Source organism: Etheostoma cragini, chromosome 19 (assembly GCF_013103735.1).
Source record: "Etheostoma cragini isolate CJK2018 chromosome 19, CSU_Ecrag_1.0, whole genome shotgun sequence".
In the NCBI taxonomy this organism is placed as follows: domain Eukaryota; kingdom Metazoa; phylum Chordata; class Actinopteri; order Perciformes; family Percidae; genus Etheostoma; species Etheostoma cragini.
The window spans coordinates 1,858,613-1,878,612 of record NC_048425.1 but is presented as its reverse complement, the minus strand read 5'-3'; the positions used below and the strand labels follow the sequence as shown (position 1 = coordinate 1,878,612).

The window sequence follows — 20,000 nt, the reverse complement described above, 5'->3', positions numbered from 1 at the left end:
AACGTTGCTTTAAAATAACCAATAATAATCACATGGCCGCTCGTCTGGGATGGAACATGGATGTTCCCAAACGAAAAGGCGCTCCTCGCGGTTTAGATAAGAGCCTTATTAGACTGACAAAGTCACACATGTTGCAGTTAACGCGTTGCGCACGTACGCACGTGCACGTACGCGCACGCACACACGCCGACGAGATACCAAGAGTGCTAGACAGATGCAGGGACGATACCGAGATTGAGAGGGCAGATTCAGGCTGGGAACGGTGCGCCGTGGTCGGCGTGTCGCTACAGGTCGCCTCCCGCCGCGGAGGACACGCAGAGACGTGATGCGCGCGGAGCGGAACACAAGTGTCCGATTCTTCCACAAAACTACAAAGCAGAGCTCGCGAAGCTTCTAGCTTCCCCGCTCTTTAAAAAAAAAAAGTGCCCCAAAGTCTCAGCCTAAAGGGTGTGTAGCCTGTGTATAGGTGGTATACAGGTGTCGTTGCAACAAAGCGGAAAAAGTAGTAACTGGATTAGTGTGAGAGCAGAAGGATAAGCACTTGTTATAAAGCAGCCTCTCTATTTATAACCCCCCCCCCCCCAGTTGGGCTCGCTGAGGGAGCCGGTGTGTCCCGGCGCCGGGTACACTGAGACCAGCAGCTCTCTCGGCTTCTTCGTGCGGGGTTAGCCTGTCTTGCGGGGCAAACAAGCCGCCAGATGGCTTTATGTGGCTGCAAAAAACACAAACTAGAGGAAAGAAAGCTGAAGCGCACTTACCGCGGAGTCGGCTCGCTGCACCGCGGCGCTCAGCGCGAGGAGGAGCAGGGGCACGGCGAGGTGGCGCAGGCTCTTCAAGTCTCTATTCATCTTGGGGGGAATAAAACAAGGGTCCGTCTGCGTTAACACTCACACACTAAACGGCTCTCTAGTCCCGTGTCATAGCCCTGCTTTCCCTCCCCCCCCTGCACACTTTCTTTTCTTAGAAATAATAAGAAAAAAGCCCTTCTTTCTCGGCGTGTTGGCTGGCTTGCAAGAGGCTCGTAGTGGTCCTGGCTCTAGCACCGTGCGCCTCTGCTGTCCCCCCTCTCTAACTTTTTCCTCTCCTCGACTTGCAAACCTGCCCAGCCGGATCTACTTCCAACACCCAGCGCACACTTATATTAGCTCCTCTGCATCTACAACAAGACAGACATTTCACCTAAAAATTAAATTTCCGGATGATTTGCATCTTAAAATGTGATCCCAACTTGTAATCAATGCGTGACACTTCAGTCCAGACTACGATGTGTTTTGGATTCTCTTTACAATTTCTAAAATACATGAACAGTGTTAGGACCTCGCGAGCGCGGATGGATACGGTGCCTGCTCAGTCCTACCCAACGCCTCAGGCTACACAAAAAAAGCGTTGACATTAAACCTTTATTTGACATTTTCTATAGGCCCGGACATGTTGCATTCCTGCCAGATTATGAAAGGCCACATTCTCACTTTTGACTTCTGACAGAGGGGTGCTGCTGGCAAAATGGAACAAATTAAAAAATAACTTCTTTTTTTAGTTCAAACAAAGTAGGCTACATCATCCTTTCGTTCTCATTTTCCTGCATTCTTTTTAAATTGGGGGTGTGAAAAAGGAGATTTATAGGCAAGGTTATGTTCACAAGCCGCTGATACGGGCTATAATATGTAAAACTTCATGGGTGAGATCATCCTAACATGCATCCAAACCTCCTAAAACGCACATGAAGTTCACAGACATTTCAGCTGCACACTTTCCTTTCTTATACTGCAGCTTTGCGTAGTGGAATAAGTAATGTTCTTGACAATAAGTCCTCACGAAAACATCTAACATGCAGATAGCATTCTTTCATAGGGGCACCAAGTTGTAACCTAACCAGAAGTTAATGATCTGCTTCACAAGTTTCTCTCTCTCTCTCTCTCTCTCTCTCGAGATCTTGAACACTTTTCTTTTCGTATTCAGAGATAGTTTCAGAGCTGAATTTCAAACATCCTAAAGCCAGCTTTAGCAGGGTTGGTTTACCAGGTCAGGGTTCCAACGGTGACTAGTGCTTGCTGAGGTTTAAGAGCAACACATCTGTTCTTTTAGACCCAGTGAAGTGGTGGAATGTAACTGAGTACATTTACTCAAGTACTGTACTTAAGTACAAATTTGAGTTTTTGTGCCACTTTCTACTTTCCCATTCAGACAAAAAATACTGTACTTTTCATTCCACTGACAGCTTTAGTTTCTAGTGACCCTACACATTGAGATCTCTGCACACAAAACACATGTAGTTTATAAAATACAATATTTTATTGTAAATGAAACTAGCCAACAACACAACAGTCTACATCTTCAGCAGAAATGATTAGACCATTCACACATACAACTGTTTGGATAGTTTTTAAAAGGTGAGGATTTTTATACCTTGAGTACTTTTACTTTGAATACTTCAAGTACATTTTCCTGATTTTCAATGCAGAACTTGTAACTGAGTGTTTTTACAGTTTGGTGTCATTACTTTTACTTTAATGATCTGAAGATGTCTTTCCGCTACTGGCCATGTGTACGTTGGAATAAGCTGCCTTTGCATTTCAAACTATGCGTAAAAATGGGAATAGGAGACTTGGAAGTAAAGATCACACTAAATAATTCGTGTGTTTGGGATGTTTGACTTGGAGTAAGTTTAGTCTTCAGATATTCTGGACATTTTTGCAGTTGTTTGCACTGATGTCATCCCCGTCATGATGTCAAATAACCTTAACATGACAGCCAGTTTCCAGCGTATTAAACTGGTCTAATGCCCCTGATACTGCGCTGGCACCTTGTATGGCAGCCTCGGCCACAGTGTACGAATGTGTGTGTTCTTGTATGATGTAAAAGCCCTTTGAGTAGCTGTTACGACTAGAAAAGCGCTATATTAAGACCAAGAAATCAAAGAAATGGTAATTTACTGTAGGGCCATTTTGGAGACTGTAGTTTGTGGTGCTGTTGAATTGCCTTGTGTCACACTAACAGGGGTTTCTATTATTTTGTCAACCCCATTCACAGTATATGAATGAGGAACCACATCTCCATTTGTCAACATATAACTATCCCTGTCCCATCGAAATTATGCTCCCATACAGCTAAACTGCATTCTCAATTTCATGTCCAGCCAAACACATTTTGTCCCGTATAAAGTTTGATTTTGACGTATCACAAAGAAGTTTTTAATCCGAGCCAGGTAGAGAGGAGGGTTGGATTTTTTGGGGGTGACATGGTTGTTATAACTAGTGGAGACAAGATCTGGAAACTGTGCAAAGATGATCGTGATCATTATTATCATCATTGTTATTGCAGTTTAGTCTCAAAGTTAGGAATAAGGTTGTGGATAGATAGTGTAAGCAATATACTGATTAACGCAGCAATGACAATAGATATGCCTTCCTACGTGAAAGTGCAAAACTCAATAGATCCCAGGAAGAATCCCTGTGGTACACCGCAGCTGAAATCAGACTGCAAAGAAGAACAACAAGGCCTTTATGTAAGGCATTATGTATTTCAAACGGCAACAGGAGTGTAATGCCAACAACATCTATAAGTAGATTAATTATCATGCTGTTGGGTGCTAACTCAGGTCAAGTTGTGCTCAAATAGAACATTCAAGAGCTAAAAGAGGCCTGTTTGCAACTTGAATAACTCTGTGTCTGCACCATGTTTAGAGCAGCAGCTCAGGACTCAGGTATTTAAACTAGGATTTTAATTTGATGTCACTATGGGTATAAATATAGTGCCGAGCTGTAACGATCCTGTAATATATTTATGGGATCCTTTTTTAATTGACAGAAAAACAATTTGTTAGTTAACTGCAAATGTGTGGCGCACAACAGAAATATCATGCAACCCCAGGAGATTAAATTAAGTGCACTGTTTAGTATATAATCTAATATGACCAATATATTGGTTGTATGGAGGCTAATATTACATAAAGTATCATAAAGTCACATAAACTACAGTCATTCTTAAGAAAACGTATTTAGGGACGTGATAAGTGGACATACATTGATATTATGGGGGATTCCTTTAATACAATCTTCATGCCTGTTTCATAATTGAGTATCACAGACATTAAGGTCTTTATAATGTCTTTAATAGTGTCATTTTCCTTATATATTTTGTTTTTTTTGCATGGATTAAAACCAAATAAAACCGTCTCCGGATGGCCGTGTCTCCTTTGCTGCACCATGCAGTTTGAAGAGGTCCCGGCTCTGTGTGCTTGGGTAAAAGCTCCTTGTAGCCAAAAGGTATGGAGGCATGAGTGACATGTGTTGGCCCCTCCTCCCCCTGCTGCTGTGGTGCGCTGGCTGAGTTGAAGCGCAACAACGCGGAGAGCGCAGCAGCGACTTCACCGCTGCAACTTTGGTGAGTTGGAAAAGCTCTCATTTTACCACAGAAATCACCCACGGAAAGAGAGGTTTTACATGCAGGTTTTGGTTTAATCCGTGAAGCTGTGTGTGTGTGTACGTGTGTATAAATATGGGTTGTGTTCGGCGCAGTGGGACTACTTTATCTCTCTCTCTCTCTCTCTTTCTGTGTCTGTCTCCGGGTGGATGACAGGGTTTTTTGGAGCCGTCGATGAGCGCGTTTGAAGTGCCTTGTTGGTGAAGACAAGGGGATCTAGTCTGGAGCTGCGGTTCCCCCTCTGCCAGTCCCATCAAAATGAAACTCCTGTAAGTTATTTCCCTCTCTTAGAGATCACGCTCCAAACCTATTTCGTATTTCTAATGTTCGCCTGTGCAAGCAACCGCGGCGTTGGTCGCGGCTCCCGTAGCGAGATGAGCCGAGCTCCGGCGGAACTGAGGCTACAATCACTGAAAACATTACAAAAATAACTAACACGTGTATTTCTCTGGCAGGATTTGTGTGATAGCAGTCGCCTGGGCCGTGGGATCTGCGCACGGAGTAAGTCCCATTTGCTTATTTTACACTCCTCCAGGTGAAGTGGCTCTCCACTCGGTTTATTTACAGCGCACATGCAACACGATGACTTTACGCTCCATTCAAATGCAGCAGAAGACACTTTTCATGGAAGTATTGCACGGAAATGTCTCAGCTGTCCTAATGTGAACACCAAAGCCACTTGTAAAGAGATAATTTAGCACAGATTGTTGCATTATGTGTCCAGCGTGACTTGTTGTCCATGTCAGAGACGTGCCCTCTGCACAGGTCTCCAACATGTTAGTCCTCCACGCGTCACGTTGTGGGTGTCTTCAGCATGAAAAGACACGTTTCTGAACACTTTTTCAGTCACTCTACAACTCTTTAAGGACACATCAGTCAGGGATTTGCAGTGTTTGTTATCAGCCTTTTGTAGAATATTGATATGCCAACGTACATAACTCTCTCTGGATGTCTTTAAACTGGGTGTCTCAGCCTGAGGGACTGATAAAAAAAGCAGTTCATATTTGAGTGGGCCCGCTCAGAGTCATTTGCAATTCCAACCCCGCCTCGCTGATGAATATTTAAATGAGGAAGATTATTGGGGCAACTTCTTTCCAAGCCACACCTCTAAGACTTCCTACAGCTGCAGGGACACATCTGCAGCAGCGAGACAGTGCAAGCAAACGGGCATTACTTCTGTCTTTGTGCATCCTTTAAAGCTTTTATATTTGATCTTATGCATCAGCATATTTGGGGCTGCAATGAATTTTCCTCATTCATACAACAGAAAACTCTGAAAAGACTTTAAAAAGCTTGAAGTCTGACATCATCTCACATCTTAAGACAATCTGTCATAATAACCCAAACGATCAATGTGACATTTGAAGGAAATACAGATGAATAAAGTTTACGATTTACTGTCGACTGACCGGAGGAATCGAGCTGCTTGTAGAAAACTGAGGAGAAAACTTTTGTTTTTGGGGGATATTTTGGGCAGTTGGGTGGTCCATGAGTTTTTTTCTTCTTCATTGGATAAGTGGTCCTTCTTCTGAACAGGTTTAGGACACACTGGTATGAATGATTGGACATACATACAGCACACATACAGTGTGTAAATTCTACAGAAGAGTGGGGTTACATTGTTTTTAGTAGTTAATTGAGACACACACTGGCCATCAGTGATGACAAGGGTAGATATGCCTGAGGTTCAGTTGTGAAGAGGAGAGCACTACAGCAGCACTACAGCGATTCCTCCCTCATTAGAATAAGAAAGAGCTGCAGTGCTGTTTGATGGGGCCATTCACACTGACAGGAGGCAACATGGCTTCTTTCTTGTTAGTTGGGCTTTTGGTGGAAGAGGATCCAAAATGTTAGCTACTGTATGTCTCTCATGACATCTGTGCATTATTTCCATGATGTTGGGGGGAAAGCTCCCAAAACTTCAATTTTACCCATTCTTTGCCCATCCATCTCTCCCCTGCTCAATAAAATCTCACATTTATAAATTCTTCAGCGGGTAAAATATGCTTTGACAAAGACAGTAGCAACATTTCAACACAAAAATGACAAAAAAGTCATTTTTAAATTGGGTTTAGGTGAAAGTAAAGATGTATCCAGCAGAATGTGCCTAAAGTATCTTAAGTAAAAGTAGGCTACTCATTATGCAGTCAAGTTTTATGTTTTCTCATTGAAACAATATGTACGCATTAGCCTGTTTAGTTCATTTTAGCAACTTTATATATTAGTTGGTAGTTAAATCTATACTAATGCATCCTATTTTCATATTTAAGTTGGTTTTTACACGTAAAAGTATACAACGTAACTAGTACTTAGGCTGTAAAGTAAATGAAATGGAAGAAAAAAAGCAATATCTGGTGTAGAAAGCTATATAAAGTTGCATATAAACATAATACTCAAGTAGAAATTGCACTTGAAGGAGTAAATGTACAAACCCCAACTCCAATGAATTTGGGACGTTGTGTAAAACGTAAATAATAACAGATTACCGTGATTTGCAAATCATTTTCAATCTATAATCAATTGAATAAACTACAAAGACAACACATTGTTCAAACTTACAATACATTGTACATTGTTCAATGTTCAAACTTTTAGCAAATATTCACTCATTTTGAATTTGATGCCTGCAACACGTTTCAAAACAGTTAGGACAGGGGCATGTTTACCACTGTGTTACATCGCCTTTTCTTTTAACAACACTCAGTAAGCATTTGGGAACCAACCAAGGACACGTATTGTTGAAGCTTTGTGGGGTATGGGCTCTTCTCTCTCATTCACATTCAACTTCTGCTCATGATGTCATAACTTCACAACGTTTTGGGCACGTGCTGCAAAAGTTCACCTTTGAGGAACCTCATCAGGGACTCAAACCCTCAACCATCTGCTAGCCGGCGTTGTCGTTGGCGGTGACAAAGACGCTAATGGGGAAACATAAAAGCGAATCAGCAGCAAAAAGCTTCCTGCGTCTCAATAGGAATCATCTGATGGAGCTGCATTGACTTTGAATTGACTCCTCCGCCCACTTCCCACCTCCCTGTTGTTTTGTGTTGTGTATGTGTGTGTGTGTGTGTGGGGGTGGCTGAGCGGATAGATACGTGTGTGTGTGTGTGTGTTGAGTGACTGACAGATGATCATTGGGTGGTCTGGGCTGTAACCTTGGTAACAGTGTCTTTTTGGGCATCTCCGTGGTGAGGCAGTGGTCCAACACAGAGTTATAGAATGTGTTTTGGGCTGGATTGACTGTATTAGGGGTTATCACTGTAAACAACAGCGGATTTGCTAGAGCATGTTACACAGAAGTTGTATCTCTTGAAATGTGCTTCACACAGGAATGAATTTGGTGAACGTGTAAACTGTGATTATTTTGTATTAAAGTTACTGTTTTCCAAGGACTTTGGTCCAAGGCGTGCACACATTACTGTTGTCTTGCAACAAAACAGCATTAGCACTTAGCAGTAGCTAACATTGGAACAATACTGTAAAACATACAGTTATATACCATTTAAAAGCATTAATACATATGCTTTAGTTGTCACTATTGGAAGTTGGTGGGACAGCAAGTTAAAAATGTCAAAAATATATTGACTGAAAAACGTAAGCCAGATGTCATTGCATTTTTGTTGTTGGACATTGGAAGAAACATGTTGCAACTCTTCTGTTTTGGTTAAAAAACAGTCGAGTTTTGTGCTTAGCTTGGTAGCTAGCTAACCATAGCATCTGTTTACCAGTTAGATAGCATGTCAAGAAGAAGCTAGCTTTGGGTGTTTGGTGACTTTTTGCCCCCAACATCTCCTTCCAGGCAGCGCGGCAATGGTTATGTTTTAGGGTTAAGGTTAGGGTTAGCTGCCTGGAAAGCAACCTTGGAGGCAAAAAACACCATCCAGCCCAGCTTCGGGAGTGGCTAGGAGAGATGTGTTAGCATTGTTTAGTTTGTGAGTTTGCTAGCTACTTGTGATGCCAGACTACTTGAAGTGTCTCTTCTAAGCTTCAAGTGCTACCGGGAGGTAAGTGCACAAAAGCACATGCACAGAAGTTTATGGAGCCATATTAACCACAGAAAATTTGGAATTATGTGTTTTCTTTGGAGAAGCGTGTTAGCATTGTTTAGCTTGTCAGAACTACTAATTCTGATGCTAAAACCGACTGAGTTGATGCTTCTCAGGCTACAAGCTGCTGTGCTACCAGTTTATTGAGCCACATTGCCCTATAGTAGGCTACGTTTGGAAAATGTGTATCTTTTGGACTACTTAGCTTTATTTTTTATCAATATCAATCAAACCTCAAACCGCAGCAGTTCTTTTAGGTATCTCACTTTTTTATTTTTAGCCTGGTTGTTATATTGATGGATTATTTTAATGTGTGGCTGAGTACCCACTCAGTCCTTTTTTTGTTGAAAATGATGTTTCAGTGAACATCCAACGAGAGCCAGAAGTGTGTGGAGGGGTTGACGCAGCTGTTGGCACAGGGAAAACATCACACCCGGGTGAGGAGGAATGGTGAGGAGAGGGGAGGAGGCATGACGGGAAGGAGAGGACGGAGTCAAAGGTTGGAGCGAGTGATTCTGTACTGTAGTACCTGGACGGTTAGAAAATGTACTCAATGCAAGATAGATGGGTTGTACACATTTGTACAGAACTGTTTAATCTCACTCTGGTGTAGGGTGACCAGACGTCCCCGGTTTCCGGGGACAGTACCTTGGTTTTGGTGACTTGTCACCGGTTGGATCTGTCCCCGGAAATGTCCCCGGTTTTCACTGTGACTGACCGACCCGAAAATGGAACGAAAGAAAGAAAACATTGACCAAATGTAGCCGATAGTCGCACAACCAACACCCGCAGCCTCAAGACAGCCAGAGCCAGCGCTGCTCAGAGAGGTTTTAGAAAGCCGTATTTTACAATGCTAAAATAACTGCTAATTTAAATGGAGTCTGGTGGGGTTTACGCAATTTTGCAGACTTTTATGTTTTAAAACAGGATCTTAATCTTCAACAGAAAGGTCAACCTCCTGAGAAATACTTTCTAAAATGTTGTCAGACACTTAGAATATGAATCTGTGTCTGTCAGCAGCAAAAGAAGCACTTTTATGAATGTAAATACAAGCTGGACAATTATCCTATTCACTTACATTATTGCTTGTTTTTCTGCTGCCGATTGCAGCGATCTCGTTTAAAACTAGACCGATGTCAAAGGAAGATCTTTCCTCAATAGTTTTTATTGTATCCGATACTAAATGAGGGCTCAGCCCCTAATGAGGACAGCTTTAGGTTTAGTGTCCCCGTCTTAGGTTTTATAAAAATAAAAACATGAGGTGTTTTGGAGGTTTATACGCTTCTGAGCTGAAAATGTCCCCGGATTGTGTCTGAGAAATCTGGTCACTTTACTCTGGTGACGAATGAGGGTTTTAAGGTTGACACCCTTGGATATGTTGTTTGTCTGTAGTTCATGGCACAAATAGAAACTTTTGTCCTCCTTTGGCAGGTAGACGTTATCCCCGTTTGATCTATTTTTCTGACTGTTTTGCATGCCCACTTGTTTCCATTTATGTTTGTGTGACATGATGATCAATTAGCAGACTTTTGAGACTTCCCTGAGGTGTCCAATTCATCATTATGATCATCAAGCAAGCATTACAATAACTGTCAGGGAAGATTTAAAAAAAGTTGTCGTCATAATTTCCCAAAACCAAAGGTGAAGTATTCATATTAAAAAAATTATAATAATATGAATGAGTGTATGAGGTACATAAAATGCGTCTGTGGATCGGTCAAACAACACAAGCGTGGGAGCGACTTCTGAGCATAGCTGGATACTTTTCTTGTAATTTTTGGAATATTTGGTTTCCTAACCGTGCAGCAAAGTGACACTTGGGGATTCTCGGAGATACACCGATGTGATGAAGCTGCTCAGATGCATTTAAATTCAGATTGTTGCAGAAAAAGTTGGATCTTCTTAAGTGATGAGCTAATGTTAGAGAGCTGGTTTTGGTGCAAAAATGCAGCTGAAGACGTGCACACTGTCAAACGGTGCTGGGTCATCCATTAACTCCCCCTCTCCTCTCCTCTCCTCTCCTCTCCTCTCCTCTCCTCTCCTCCCTCCTCCCTCTCTTGAATTCCTCCAGAGCTTGGCAGGACTTGTCAGGATTTCTCCTACTCCCTGCAGGTGCTATAGCCTGGAACATTCCACAAACGCTAAGTGAGGCGACTGATCACTGCATGATTGGGGTCCCCCACCTCCTCCTTCCTTTCCCTTCTGCCCTCCCTCCCTCCCTCCCCAACCCAGTCATTACCCCCTCACACCCCCTCTTCCTATCACTTTTTGCCCTTCACCGCTTCCACAGGTCAGACAATCCATTACAAGTTGATTTGTGGTTTGATTTTGGGGTGGTGGTCCCCCCCCCCCGACAACCTCTTCACCCTTCTTATCCCTTATCTCCCTCTTTTTCAACACTTTAAATGCTCTGGATTCAGGAGCTCTGAACAATCTTCAACTCTAGTGAAAATCAATCAATCAACTTTTGTCATTTTTCAGGCAAAATAGCCAAATGTTTACTGCTTCCAGTGGCTTAAATGTCAAACAGCTGATTGATTGATAAATCAATGTGATTAACTGAGAGTGAAACCTATGGTTAGTGGCAGTCCTGGGGGTCTGCAGGTTAGTCCTAAGCCCATGGTCTACGGCTCCTGATTCATCACGTGCAAACATTGATTACACGTTTCCTTTTCTTCTGTATGAGAGGAAAAGAAGGTGTTCAAGCACCAAAACCACATAATTAAGGTGTGGACAGACATGTCAAACCGATTTACGCCTACTTTATTAGTCCTTCGCTCTTGGTTTTAAATATGTGAAGGTTACCATTAGAGCCCGACCGATATATCGGCGGGCCGATATTAGGCGTTTCCCGAAGTATTGGTATCGGCATTTATAATGGCCGATGTGTACCTTCATGTGTTTGTGGTGCATGTTGTGTGTCTGGGGGAGTTGGGATGCAAATGTCTCTTTCCCTTTAAGTCATTTCATCTCTCCCTTTTACTTCTTTCACCACCTTTAATCCACCTTCTGTGCCACTTTGTGCACTCAAACTCTCTTTCCCGCTCACTCTCTCAGCATAGACCTATAAGTTATTTGCGTGTTTTCAAAGCTGGAATATCCCTTTTCCTTCCCCGCCACCCCCCTCCGGTCCCCCCCACTTTTCTCTCTCTCTCTCTCTCTCTCTCTGTAGTTTCATCAGAGGAACATACTTTGTCAGTAAGTGCATTAGGGAGCCTATAAACCCCACATAGCAGGTTTAACGTACCGTTGAAAAGCCCCTGCTAGTCCTCTCCCACGCCCACAGTTAAGACTCTGCTACCTGTGTGGTGCTTCCATGCGTTTGTGCATGTTTCCCGACCCCATAAAATCCCATATGTCTCTGTGTATGTGTGTGTTGTTGGTGCAGGTGGGGTAAAGGTTGTTTTTGGAGGAAATACCCTCCCAAAAACAATTTCCAAGAGGACACATAACTTTAAATGCCACAGCAGGGGTAGATAAATAAAGCTAATCGTGATTCAGAGGAGACTGATGTGTGGAACCAAAGATCAAGTGTGTAGAAAGAGACGTTCAGGCGAGTACCTGAACACATCACAGGACTCGTTGGAAGTTTTATCTCTCCTGAAAAGTGGCTTTTTCACGTTGTCTGGAAGGTTTTTTGCCCTTTTAAACGCCAGAATAGCACTTCTGCTGCAACTGAGAAATGTTTTCCATGTTGAATGCTGATTTCTTTTTTCCATGACCTGAGTCATGAGAAGAAACAAAATGACTAAAAATACTGAAAAAGGGAGAGAGAAAAGAGACAAAGTACAAATGTTTGGCTAGAATTATGAGCTTTCCATCCAAAGACAATGACCTTAGGGATACTTATTCCGGATACAAAGAACTTTGCATGGGCCAGGTTTATAGTTCGGAGGAATGTCACGCAATCGCTGCGATGCTCCTGTCCTAAAAAGCATTTGTTGAAACGTCCCAAAACAACAGAGTGAGGAAGGTGCGTTGGTGGAGCTGTTGACAGATTGCACCTGGTGATATTTTCCTTTTTTTTACTTGGTAAATGTGTTAGCGTTGCGCAATCCTCCTAAAAGAAATTCCACCTGTCATGCTTTTGCATCCATCTTTCCGTGCATTCCCTGGAATGAACTCTGGTTGATGATTGATGAGGACAATTTAAATTCACTCCGTGTTATCAATCTGATATCTGACTCGGTTGTTGCTCCTCTTCAATGGCTGCTAACATTTTGATTAGATCTGTTATTTTCCGCTCTATGTGTGTGTTGCATCACGACTTTATTTGTGTGTCTTAGCAGCTGATATGGCCCTGAAGGTGTTGTGAGTTTTGGCAGCCGTTAAGCGTTGGTAAAAACTGGAATTTGGGTGTTGAAGTCATCTAATATATTGGTTTGTGTTGAGCCAGTTTAAAAGGTTGTGGCAACACATGACACCGCCATCATCCCCCCTTCATCTGCAGAGTGCTTGGCACCGCCACTCCCCCCCCCCCTTGTCTATTGACAAAGCACACGCTGTCAGTTTGTCCCCCGATCGGTCGCGGTGAACTCCAGGGGTCAGAGGTCGTCGGAGCACAAAAGCAGTGGGGGGGGAGGCTCTCGGCCGCGGCGTCGGCTTATCATTCCACCGCCGCGCTCTCCAGATATGTTTGTCGCACTTTGTATTTGCTTTTCCGCCTCGCGTGAAAGGAAAACGAGCAAAAAAAAAAACACTACAAACTACAGAAATCTACTTATTATGATTAACTCTTGTTTTGTCTTCACATCAAAATTGAAAATCATCACCTCTGTTGATGCTTTTTATCAATGTTTTTTTGCTTTTTCTTACATTTGTCCCTTTTTTCAACACTTTCGACGTTTTTTTCAATGTTCAACTCTAAGTAACACCAACTTATTGACTTCAGTTTCAAAGTTATTTTTTGCAATTTATGGTCAATAAACCTCACTTATAGGAAATTATACCTAATGTTTGAATTAGAAAAGCAGAAATTAGGAATTATTTAGAGTTAGTGGATAATAACAAACTGTAATATGTCAACTTTTACTCTATACTATTTCAAAAACACTTTTTCATATGCTATAAAATTGAATGAGAGTCATGTTATGTCGATGTTATGTCAAGTCATGTTATTTTGGGGAATTAAAAAGAACATTGATATAGGAAACAGTTCAGTTTGGCCCGAGGACAACATGAGGGTTAAGTAAAAGTACTTTGATGATCTTTTACTTAAGTACAAGTTAAACTACAGACATAAGAATGAAATGTAAAAGCAAAAAGTTGAAGCTACTTTATAACTTTTTAACAACAGGGGGGATACACATTTTGATATTTATACTTATTCAATATCTTATTTTTATTTAAAACACTTATTAAATGAAATTACTGCTTTTTGCGATTTGATTTTGGCACAAAGCTGACAGATACTTTGCCAAAGCAACGGCGCCGAACGACGTCGGAGACCTGTTTGGTTTACATAAGTTTTTAAACTCAGTAACGGATGTGATTGTAATTGGTTACTTTCCCCCTCTGATCTGTGTGCCAGGCCCGGGGGGGGTAGGTCTGTGCCTGTCAGAGAGAGCTGAGGTGGGGCAGTGTTTGGCTGGCGGGACGCTCGGTGGGAGAGACGTCTTGGCTTGTTGGACGTGCCCTGTCCTTTCTCCTTAATGCCATCACTCCCCTCGGGGCTGTTTGCACTTCACAAGGATTAGACTTCACATCTCCTTCGCCCCACTTGTTGGGTTTTCTCGTCTGAATGTCTTGTCTTTCCTGCTTCCTTTGTGTTGCTTATTTTTGTATATCTTGTCCCTTTCAAACTCGTCGCTCGTCGCCCTGAGCGAGACACTGAAACATCATAAGCTGTCCACTGCTTCTTTTACATTGTACTGTGTGTACGTGACGATATTTAGTCATGATTTTACCCATCTGTCTGGATGAACCCTGCCGAGATCTGATGAGCAGTTTACGATCCCGTCAACGACACGTTGTTGATATGGTGATAGGAAAAGGGGACAATGGTGTCAAATGTCCCTCTTCTTTGTGTTAGATGTGGATAAATATGGCAACAGGAAGCTGCGGTAATCAGTATTAACAAAGGATTAAACAACTGTGTGATGTCAGACAACACTCTCAGCTGTACAAGGTGTTTCAGCGTCTTCGTATGACGGACACAGCTTCAGTCAAGGCCTTCACGTTTTTTAGTGTGAAGTTTCATCATCTAACAGAAACCTTTTATAGCTCATGTTCAATCAATCGACATTACATTACATGTCCTTTAGCTGAAGCTTTTCCCCAAAGCAACTCACGATTGCTATGTGTGTCAGAGGTCGTACGCCTCCAGAGCAACTAGGGGTTAAGTGTCTTAACTGAATCGAACCCTGGTCTCCCACACATGCATGGGTCATATCCACTACGCCCACATTAATTTGCCACCACGCCCCACATTAATTTGTCCACTGTAGCGCTTTGCAGCAACCAGCGGGGATCCAAAGAGCTTCACATCAAGGACAAGAATAAAACAACATAGCAGACAATAAAAAGGACAAAACATATAATACAGGTTGTGTTAATGTTGATTTTAAAACATAAACCATGTCAACTTAGCAATCCCCCCCTCCCCGCCACCACCCTGATAGCTTAGAAGTCCTGACAGGTACAATTCCCGCCTTGCATGGATGCCCCCCCCCCATGCAACATCATTACTTTGGCATTAGACACCAGCATCTGCCCTTTAAGTCAAACATTTTCCACTGCAATTACCATGCGTGCCCGTGCAGAGGCAACACATCTTTTTTTGTTTGTCAGTTTACTGTGGTGGTGGTCTGAAGCCGCCCCTGTGTGTGTGTGTGTGTGTGTGTGTGTGTGTGTGTGTGTGACAGTTTCAGAGTGGCTTTCTAATTACCACTAATGTTCTTTATTCGAGACGTTGATTACATTCTTTGGCCCACATGAATGCCGTTGTTCTGGGTAGTAAAGCTGCAGGTGCAGATATATTTGCCCTGTTTGTAGCAGCCTGACGTCTGCGTGGCCGCCAGCTAATGTAAACCAAACCAAAACAAATGTGTGCACAGCACTTATATCCTGTTTGAGTTTACCTTTAGCGTGGCAGCATTAGCTTTAACTCTCTGCGTTGTGAAGGGGGAAATGCTTGGCTAAAACTCTCCAAACGATAAAAAAACCTTTTCATTTCCTTTGTGGTTCTAACCTTTGGTGGATTTCAGAGGACTCTGGTTACCTGGTCCTCAGATCTCTGCAGGGTAAATCCAGACAGCTAGCTGGACTATCTGTCCAATCTGAGCGACTCTGTGCGGAGCTTAGAGCCACCAATGACAATTGTGAATGCCAATAAACCAGAGCACGTTTTCCTCTAGTTTTACGACTTGCTAGACCTTCCTCCGCTCCGCAGCGTGGGAATGGTCCGGCAAATTTCATGGAGACCACTATGTCTACTTTATAGTTAACTTAGGGGTGGCAGTAACTAAGTCTGTGGGGAGTTGGGTTGGGAACCGTAGGGTTGCTGGTTCATGTCCAAGTACGGAGTGTGGGTTGTACTTGTAATTTCTCCATTGGGGATCAATAAAAAGTATAAAATTACAAACAAAAAAATTACTTCATTTTCCTCATAGGGATTAATGCCTTGAAGTAGAATGCTGCACACTTCACCTTACAGCTGACGTGGACCTGGTAGTTAAAGTATCAACAACAAACAAAGTGTAGCCTACTGAAACACATGACACAATTTACATATTGGTATGTCATGCACCTTGGTAAATCTGGCCTTCAGTGTCTTGACCCTCCTCTGCTCGGCAGCGTGTTGATGGTCTGGCAGAGCGAGACTACCGTACCCGGGACGAGGTAAACCCCTGGCCCCAGCCCACCAATATCCCACTGTGATAGGAACACTATCATTGGCACATCACATGTGTGTGAGTTAGTGTGTGCTATTACCGCCTCACTGTGTCTCTGCCTGGCCCTGTAATTACAAATACCTACCTCCGTACTGCCCCCCCCCCCCCCAACACTTTTCTTTGTCTCACACACATCCTTCGCTCCGTCCTCCGTGCCAGCCAGGTAAATCCGGCAGCACAGGTAACTACCTCATCCACACCTCCCTCCTTTTCCTCTCTGAGCTTCTGTTATTTGTCCAGTTTCCTTTTTTATGCCAACGTTTATGATGCCACTGCTTTGAGGAAAACGCAGCCTCGGGCCACAGCTTATTGTTTGGATGTGCAGACACATCTTTGATGGAAATAACTTGTATATTTAACTTTTGTTATAGAGCTGACGTCCTGTGTGAACAGCACAGATGTTGTTGCTCTCTACCACCTGACGTTATTCTCCTAATGTCTTTCTTCCTGTTTTGCACGGTTGTTTGCCACACCTTTAGATTTCTTTCATCAACTGTTGTTATACATCAGAACGTTTTGTTGTTCTCACAGTAGCCTCTATCCTGTGGTTGCTCCTTATTTTAATTCAAATAAACTTGTGCTCTTTGCCTGCAAATTGCAATTTAAATAAGATTATTATCTTACTTTATGGACAATAAAAGGATAACAGAAGGGCGAGCCCTGTATCTCACAGCTTATGTTCTGACTCAAGGGGGCGTTCAGGTGAATTTTAGCAGTTATGAACCCATTTTTCCAATTATTCTGACAATATAATTGAACCACAAATGCCTCACCTCGGAAGTGACAGTGATTCAGATCTGCTTCTAAATTAAATGGGTTTGTACGTTGCCCGTGCAACACCCTTTCACCAAGGTTCATGTCCTTCAGACGGGTCGTTTTTCTGTTATCCTGCCGACAGACAAACAAAGACATGACATGACAAAGGTTATAAAGTGGAGGGATGGGGATTAAAGACAGCCCTAACACGGTGAAACGTAGGGTTTGTTTTGCAGATTCTTCAGATTGTTTATCTGGTAATTGCCGTGCAGACAGTGACTAAAACTGAAACTTTACAACTACATTTTTGAGAATTTACTGTCAGATGTTCACACTGACTAACCTTTGTGGATTAGCGAGGTCTTGCAAGCATACCTTTCTTAAATCATAAATCAGACAGATGTTCCAGTAGGATCCAGTAGGTCTTCTAGGCCTATCCAGAGGTGATAATACCACGTCAGTCAGGTGTTGCTCAGTGTGAAGCGATCACTCACTCCCTGCAGCTGAACCCTGACCAGCTCTATTCATCATCTGGGACAAGACTGATGAGCAGCAGTCAGTCTCTTCTTCAGTTCCAACTTTTAGCATAAGGCTTTGATCACTTGATTGTCTCCTTATCGGTTTGTGGTAAAGTAACTTTCCATCTCTTAAACCAAGGGGTCCTCAACTCAATGTTTTTTGAAGTGGGGGCAGTAGCTCAGTCCGTAGGGGGTTGGGTTGGGATGGGGTCGCTGGGTCAAGGCCCCGTACGAACCCAAGTATGGCTTAGGGTGCCTGTACAGTAGTCACAATTCTCTCCATTAGTGGACGTGTAGGACCTGAGTAGGTGTGTGTAGTTCAGGCCTGTGTGTAGTGTGTAATAACAACAGAGTGCAAAATTGTAATTTCCCCATTGGGAGAGTATACATTAAATATAATTAACCCTTTAGCTGAAAGAGTGACGGAGCTGGGACCCCCTACTACATATGTTGAGCTGCATATTGAACTGGGTTAATGGATTTATTTATTTATTTATTTATTTGACAGGCACGGTGTACATTAATTACCATTGCTGCAAATGCACCAGAATTAGCCAAAAGCCTGTTTTTCATCCGTTGTCCCTGGACAGAGTATAAAATTGTCTACCTAAAAAAACAACAACAATAAGAAGATAACAGTGAACAGTACAAATATAAAAAGCAGTAAAACAGATATAACTCTTCAAATCCTGTTGATAAATACCCTTCAGCTGAGCTGGGACCCCCTACTACATACCTTGGATAGCTGCATATTAAACTGGGTGAATCAATGGATATGTATACATCATGTTTCAATGTTAAACATACATGTTTTCAGAGATTTTAACTTTCAAAAAACAGTCATTTGGCTGCCCCCCCTCCCCCGGAGTAACTCTGAGGACCCCTTAAGGGTTGCGAACCCCCTGTTGAAGATCTCCGTCCTCAACTAAAACCTTGACTCGGTCTCGCAGCCGGTGACTTGTATTTGAACCTCATGTGAAGAGGTATTTCAAACAGGCTCCATGAGAGGAACTCCCAGACTGATACAGAATCCTGTTTACGAGGGAGTAGTGGCTGCGTTTAAAGGCCTTGTGGGGGATATTTTCAAAAACTGGGTCACTCCGTCCTCTGGCATGCACCCATGAAATGCCCTAGCTCTTGGCCCCTGGCAGCGCTCTCGGCCCAGCGTCTCCTCATACCTGGCTGTGTGACTGTAAGCAGGTGTGAGACAGCCTTTGGCAGGTGTAGCGCTGTAACGTCCCCTTTAACAAAGGGCTCTTGTTATCAGGTTTCTGTGCCCGGTCCCCTTTAAATCACTGTCAGATCTAACTGTTCAAAGAGCTGTGTAAAGAAATATGTAAATAATAATAAAAGAAGCTCTGTTTTCATCTTTGTATAACATCTTTAGTCATGTAAAGTTTTTATAGCGCAGATTTCAATCACAGATGCAGATTTAATTGCGTGTGAAATGTGATAGCCCCCAAAAAACCACATGTACCTGCATGTGAGTTCACATCACGTTTGACATTTCATATGTCAAAAAGAAATCCTTACGTGTAAAACGCGTTTTGCATTTGACAATTCAACTCAAAATAGTATAAATGAAACATAAAAAAATGTAACACAGCAGACAAAAAAATGCATAGATTGAACGGCCACCCAAAAAAAAAAAAAAAGGGGATGCAGCTTTAGTTCAGTAATAAATAGTGTAGTATACGAGTCCTAAATGTACACATTTACACAGCTACACACACTCCCATTATGTTGTTTTCTGCAGCTTCAAAACATCCATTTAGCCAGTTAATAACGGGCACAGCGCTCCGTGTATCCCCCTGACTGGAGGGCCTCGCGGCTTAGCACTACCTGGCACTGTTCCCTCCATCTGCACCCTGCACCCTGCGCCCTGCGCCTCGTGCTCTCGGCTTTAACTCTGCTCATTACGGAGTGGAGGGCCTCCTCTGGTCTGCTGGTCCGCTGGAGCGCTGGACCGCTGGCTCTGTTCCCCGTTGCCCACCGTGGCCCCAAAAGACCGCTAATGAGGGGGGACAGACGATCATTGTGACAACCTGCGCCGCTAAAACATGGCCGCTGTCTTTACGTTGGCTCTTTCTCTATCGTCTCGATTTTACCCCACCTTTTAAACAACTCCCGTGGCGAGAGAAGTGGGAGGTGGAGGTCTGGTACCGGTTTGGCGCTGTTGCCGGGGTCAGCGTGTTTGTCAACAGAGTGCAGTTGCCTCTCATATTTATTTAGCCGGCTCCTCTTGTTCCCAAAATAGCTCACTCACTCACTCACTGGCCAGAGAGCAGCTTCAACTGTGTGTGTGTGTGTGTGTGTGTGTGTGTGTGTGTGTGTGTGTGTGTGTGTGTGTGTGTGTGTGTGTGTGT

At 43.1% G+C, this 20,000-nt stretch overlaps 1 protein-coding gene across 1 annotated transcript in view; it reads left to right on the top strand.

Moving 5' to 3' along the window:
- The first annotated feature begins 4,290 nt into the window (after nucleotides 1–4,290).
- The window catches only part of col4a6 (collagen, type IV, alpha 6), a 131,135-nt gene continuing 115,425 nt past the window's right edge, over nucleotides 4,291–20,000 (top strand). Inside the window, exons 1-3 of the mRNA XM_034901115.1 lie at nucleotides 4,291–4,383; nucleotides 4,579–4,691; nucleotides 4,878–4,923. Of these exons, the coding sequence (XP_034757006.1) occupies nucleotides 4,681–4,691; nucleotides 4,878–4,923 (57 nt within the window). The 5' untranslated portion in view covers nucleotides 4,291–4,383; nucleotides 4,579–4,680. The remainder of the gene's footprint in view (nucleotides 4,384–4,578; nucleotides 4,692–4,877; nucleotides 4,924–20,000) is intronic.